Source organism: Arctopsyche grandis, chromosome 9 (assembly GCF_051622035.1).
Source record: "Arctopsyche grandis isolate Sample6627 chromosome 9, ASM5162203v2, whole genome shotgun sequence".
Lineage (NCBI taxonomy): Eukaryota > Metazoa > Arthropoda > Insecta > Trichoptera > Hydropsychidae > Arctopsyche > Arctopsyche grandis.
In genome coordinates, this window is record NC_135363.1 from 7453561 (window position 1) to 7459903 (window position 6343).

At 30.9% G+C, this 6343-nt stretch overlaps 2 protein-coding genes across 2 annotated transcripts in view; both read left to right on the forward strand.

Annotated features, from left to right (window-relative positions):
• The window catches only part of LOC143916525 (uncharacterized), an 80871-nt gene extending 80381 nt beyond the window's left edge, over nt 1-490 (forward strand). The window contains exon 3 of the mRNA XM_077437664.1: nt 39-490. Within this exon, the coding sequence (XP_077293790.1) occupies nt 39-389 (351 nt within the window). The 3' untranslated portion in view covers nt 390-490. The remainder of the gene's footprint in view (nt 1-38) is intronic.
• Nucleotides 491-2321: 1831 nt separating this feature from the next.
• LOC143917012 (uncharacterized) lies at nt 2322-2915 on the forward strand. Its single transcript, XM_077438372.1, has 2 exons — nt 2322-2447; nt 2527-2915. The coding sequence occupies exons 1-2, from the start codon at nt 2391-2393 to the stop codon at nt 2809-2811; spliced, it is 342 nt and encodes a 113-aa protein (XP_077294498.1). The 5' UTR covers nt 2322-2390; the 3' UTR covers nt 2812-2915.
• The last annotated feature ends 3428 nt before the right edge of the window (nt 2916-6343 follow it).

Below are 6343 nucleotides of genomic sequence, written 5' to 3' on the forward strand. Positions count from 1 at the left end.
TGTTTGTAATATTATCTGATAATTAATTCAATTTATAGGTGTGCTGTGCAGCAATACCGAATGCATGGTACGATAAACTATCCTTGGTGATTGGACAGCAACAAGAGCCCACACCGAGTCAGCAAACTGCTCAAACTCCTCTCCTACCGCCCGTTCAATCCGGAATGTATCAAGAATTCTATCAACCGCAATCCCAATTACTGCAATTGTATCATGCTGTTCCAGTACAATCACCACAAGCATATAAACTTTTACCTTCGCCAACCTCTCATTATTCTTATCCATCTAACAATCAATGCAGACCAGGCCAGACCGGGTATTCGCTGACTTCTTCTCCGACATCAGAGTCTGTTTACTATCCAAAGCCTATACTTTCAAAACGGATTTAATATGTTTATAGTATACAATATTATAATTATTATATTTATAATACATAAATATTACATTTAATGCAAATAAAATTATTTTTTTCAATTGAAATATTTGTTTTTGAAACACTACACTCTGCAAGTTACAATAAGTCATCGACTTACATGAATTCGACTATATAAAATAAATATTATCTACACTATACACATATGTGAGAGAGAAATAACACTGAAATATCCCTACCAGCATCTTTTACAGTGTAAAATTTACACACGCACAGAACTCAATTTAGAGTTAGGGCGAAAACACACTGAGAGGCACGCGGTACGTGTTTTTTTATTAGATTGCTTTAGCATGCAAAAAAAAACCAAGCATGCCTAGCCATCCCTGAGGCATGCAGTCCGAAAGATCACCCCCTGGAGTGTTTTCGGTGATATTTGCTTGACAGTGAAGAAATGTAGTTAAAACTTGTTGAAATAATAAGATCGTACGAATTGACAAGGAACTGGGGACGTCCTTTGTTTAATCGAAGCTAAGAAAACGTGCATTTCAATGAATTTTCACCTATAGTATAGATTTCTTCTTATATTAAAACTTTTGTCGTGCTTGGGTTTTTTTTTTCATCTTTCTCATTATAAAAATATATCTCCTGATCATGTTTAGCAAACATAAATGTGATTTGGGAAATAATGATAAAAAGAAACATCCCATTAGTATGGAGACCAAAGTTGAAATTATAAAACAATATGAAAAGGTGATAAGATGGTAGACAACAAATGGATCAAGGTGTATACATATGTACATATGTATGTACATTTAAAAACCATTACCTACGAAACACAGCTAGGCAGACAATTATAGCTATTGATGGACAAAACGGCAAATCGTTAACGTAATTCTGGAAAGAGTGAGACATTTGTAAAACTGTTAAAAATTTTGTTGATGCCTTGAGTGAAATTTTAATATCTACCATGAGTTATATATGGAATAAGCTGACTCCCCAATAGTACGCAAACTAAAGAAGTGGACAGTGTATTAGCGAGTTGGTTTACAATAGTTTTGATGGAACCACTATAATGACCAGAGAAAATAAGCCTCTTTTTCGGTAGAACAGCAAGAAAATGAACAATCAAGAAGGTGGCTGAAAATTTAAATAATATCGAGAGGGGATTACCTGGCGAAAATATTATAATCAGTGAATGAGTGTATTGCGAAATTGATTTATAAAGAAAATTAAAAAAATTACAAGGCAAATAATACTGGACCAATACTTTAATTTGTATGTAGTTTGAACTTAGAATTTACGCTTTGAAAAAATAGATGTATATATATGAACGTACGATGTATCCGAATAAATAATAATTTATTTTATGTTTCGAATGTATGTTTGTATGAATGTACATTTTATTTTCATCTATCCTTTGAATGTTATTACAAAAATTGCTCAATTTAGGCTATTTTCCTTGACTTACGTGAAAACCATTGGAACGAACGTAAGTCGAGGACTTACTGTATAGATATTATGACAAGTTTAAAAAGTAGTCGAGATACGGAACTGAAAAAAGAATCCGGATCTGGAAATGAAAAATTAATCCAGCACCAGAATTGAAAAAGGAATCCGGAACTGGGAATAAAAAGGAATCCGGAAACGGAACCGAAATCGAAAATGGAATCGATATCGTCGTCATAGAAAATTAGTTTTTTTCGATAACGTCACAGACTCAACCACCCAAACCTTACATACTTACAAAGTCTCTTTCGAAATTATATATTAATATTAATAAGATGCAGAATAATCAATAAAACACTAAAAGATTAACAGAAGTTAATAAAATCACATAAAAAGTAATATTATGATTTTATCACACACGTTCTTGGATTAACGTGCGTGAGTTCATTGATTTTGCTGATAATGCATATTGACAGTATCTAGAAAATTGGCATATAAAAGAGCATCACACTACCACTGAATTCATTCTGTCAACACAGTGTAATTCGAATACAAGTAGAAACACAGCAAAATGGCAAACTTCAGAAACATCAGCCTGGCCGTTGCCTGCCTCGTGCTTGCTGTTCAGGTAAATTAACTACAAATTATATCAAATGTAATGCTTTTCTATGTAAAATATACATTGTTACAATAACATTCTATTTTAGTACTCGGAGGCATCGAATATTTTACATCTAACTCCCGAATCCTCACCTGGACACTTGAGTTATTCTCCAGTTCAAACTTTCCAACCCCAATCCGTTCAAGCGATCCCTGCACAATCGTACTACCTAATAGGATCAGCTGCTCCAAACTTCCAATATCCTGTAATCCAGAATCCTCAAACTCCATGCCCACCAGAACAAACTCCGATGCAACCTCAAATGGTCCAACGACCAATTCCACAAATGTATTCCAAACCATCAATCCTTGACTCCATTTTGAAATTCTAAATATATAGTTGTCCTTTATTTACATTTTAATTTGATTAAAAGTGTATGAAAATTAAACGATTTAAAACAAATGCTCGATGAAATTTTATTTTTTATTAATCGAATCGCCTAATTCTATTAAAGTTTTTACAAAAATGTAAAAAGTAGAACTCTTTCAGAAAATTTTGTAGTCTACGGTCTAAGTTGGAGTACCGTGAAATACAATACCAAAATTTGACGATTTTAAATCTTAGATTTGCATAGTGGGAAAAAAAATCTATTAATAAATTTAAAAAAAAGTCTTGTAAAAACAAAAAAATGAACATTCATAGATTTGATTTCTAAATATTACCGATTTATAAATTTAAAGAAACTCTTTTATATATTCATTAGTCATGATTCTTTTTATTTAATAATTTTTTTACATAATTACACAACAATATAGCTTTTTCATTGTCAAAAAATCAATGTATAAATTCAAAAATTAATATAATAGTTTTATAATTACAATTAATTAACGCCATCTTTTACATAGTTCAAAATTTTTTTAATGAATTTCCAACACGTTTAAATAAAAATTAAAAATACAATAATAATGATAGTACATTTTATCAGGTTAATAATATTTGTCACGCATAGTCACAATATACATTAATTTAAATTTAACAATACAAAAAAAAAAAATAATGCTTACAACTGCTTACATCAATACATTTATTTAACTTAGGTGTAAATTTTAGTAAAACACTTATTAATTTTTGTATACATATAAAATACTTCTTTTTTTTGAGAGCATACATACATATATAAGTCTTAAGATCTATAATGGCTCATCGATTGATATATAAAATATCAAAATCACATTCTATTCCATTTTGAGATGCATAAACACATCTATCATAATAATTATTTTAATAATATAAATATATGTATGTCTAATGTGATTTGTATGTGTGTGTGTGTGTGTGTGTGTGTGTACATGTGTCTTAAAGAAACTTAAAAACTAAATGGACCACACCTTCATTCGATTAAGCCATAAAATATTAGTCTACGATTTTACAATCAATGCAAATTGTAAATAAATATTTTTTTTAATATTTACCCAATTAACAAATATAAATAGTGCTACCCATCAATATTTAATATTTACACGTTACATATTCATTATTACAATAATAATAATAATTTAATTTGTATTTTAATTAAATATTACAGTACATATTAAAAATACATGTCGTTACAAAAATTTACGCTAGTTATATTTATACATATATAAAACAGATTACAAAAAGGAAAGTAAAAACAATTAAAAAATTTTGGTTTCTCGTAATTTTTAATTTTGCGTCGATGCATTATTGGCACAGTGTTAAGTTTATCACAGAAATTTCTGTTTTTACTAAATTAAATTTTATACAGAATTTTGGCTTCAGTGTACGAAACTTTCATGTCACGCACTGATGATGACATTCACTAATGGCAGGCTATATTATTAAAATTAGAAACAATCAACCTAAAACTCCAACATTCGACACAACACCTAATTACAGACGTTTTCATTAAATGTTAACAATTCAATAGAAACATCAAAAAAATTACAATATTTAAGAAGGTACACAATTAAAAAATTGTAAATAACTTTTTTTGCAATAACAATTCAACGAAATAACAGTTACATAGAGTAGAGTTACAAATAAAATATATATGTTAATTATTTTCATAGTATGATCGAATCATTCATATGTTTAACAAAATATTATTTTAGAAAAACGTTTAAACATTACACATTAGATATAATAAACAATAAAAAAAACCCACTTACAGTGAAGATTAAATATTTAATCTAGAGTATATTGTATCACCAATGTATAATATAACACAAGAACTTTGTCGGCAACCGAATCGTTGCACAGGTCAATATTTTCAGAAAAATGAACACATTCACCTAAAACTTTATCACTATATAATATATCATACACATTAACAAGATAAAATAAACAGGGAACCAGAAATGGGATAGAAGAAGTTTGAGATTGCTAAAATTGTTTTTCCGTCTTACATATTGGCACAGTTTAACCAAACACCAGTTTGGTCATCGTTAATCTACATTAATGGAACCTTACAATATTAAAACTATACAATATTCAATTTAAAACTTGGCACACACACAAAAATGCACTCCGCCAATATTGATATGATGTTTGATTTCAAATAGTTATTTTTAACTTACGAATGGAATAACACGACGATGAAAAATTAATGAAATAAACATTCCGATTTGGACTTCTTTATCAAAAGTATCTATTAGTCTTGTATATCCAATTGTAATTGTAAGCGCATCCTTTAACAATAAACAATAAGAGTTTAATCGAAAAAAATTCAATATAACAGTTAGCCTAGCAACGTGTCAACATGCTAGATTTTGTCAAAACATATTGTCTAGTGCGATCTATCGTAATGCCATTGCATTGTATGGATTCGAGACATGGATGCTAATAAAAAGAGAGAAAGAGACATGTTAAATGCCTTCGAAATGTGGATTCTATGGATCGCAAGACGCACGAACATTTCTATCCTCAAAAAGCTGGCAGTTTCAGAAAATGTAGAAAACTTCACATGTAGAAAAAGGTTTCTTTACAACTTTGACCACATTGCCAAGACGTGTAGAGTCTAGCATGATAAATGTTCTGCGTTGTCGAAGGTGGTCTATAAAATTGCGCTTAACCCTTTGAATGCTGACCAACGCCGATCGGCGTTTTACCAACAAGTTCATAGGCCTGAAAACGCCGATAGGCGATTTGTATTTTGAGCATGTTTATAAAGACTGATTTACACCGGAATTTCTGAATTTATAACCATAGCAGAGTTTTCCCGATGGAAATTCCTAGCTGCCGAGTATTTCAGATTGTGGCTTGGCATTCAGATTGTGAGCATTACATTTTAACAACAATGAAGAAGATGGAACTAGTTTTGGAATAATACATTCATTAATAGACTTCTTTTATTTATTTTATATTGTTGCAAGATATAATAGAGAGTCTAAACACACCTTTACAAAACTCGAAATCCTCGGCGGTAGTTATCTAGGGTTTGTTTGGAGAAGCTAAAATTTTTATACCTGCTTTCTATTGGATTTCAAAATAATTCTAGTTGGAAATGTTGGCGAAATTTTCAGCGTGGTGGGCTTTCATTGGAAAAGACGTCGGCACTCAAAGGGCTAAGAATCCTGCTCCTATGTATAGTCAGTGTTGTTGAACTGAACAGGATAGAGTCCTTTGAAATGTGATGTTACCGGAAGATGTTAAAGATTTCATGGAAGGAGCATGTGAGGAACGAAACGGTTCTCCAGCTTCTTTATAAAAATAGAGCTTCTCGACATGGTAAAGTGCCGTAAGTTGGAATATTTTGGCCACATTATTCGTGGTCCCAAATATCGCCTTCTACAAACAATCGTATAGGGAAAAATAGAAGGCAAACGGTGGCTTGGGAGAAAGAAACTCTCTTGGCTCCGGAACATCACGTCATGGATGGGACTAGGACTCGGAAAATTGTTTCG

Coding starts and splice junctions, on each gene's coding strand:
- LOC143917012 (XM_077438372.1), top strand. CDS start 2,391: ATGGCAAACTTCAGAAACATCAGCCTGGCCGTTGCCTGCCTCGTGCTT. Junction 2,448..2,526: donor GCCTCGTGCTTGCTGTTCAG/GTAAATTAACTA, acceptor ATTCTATTTTAG/TACTCGGAGGCATCGAATAT.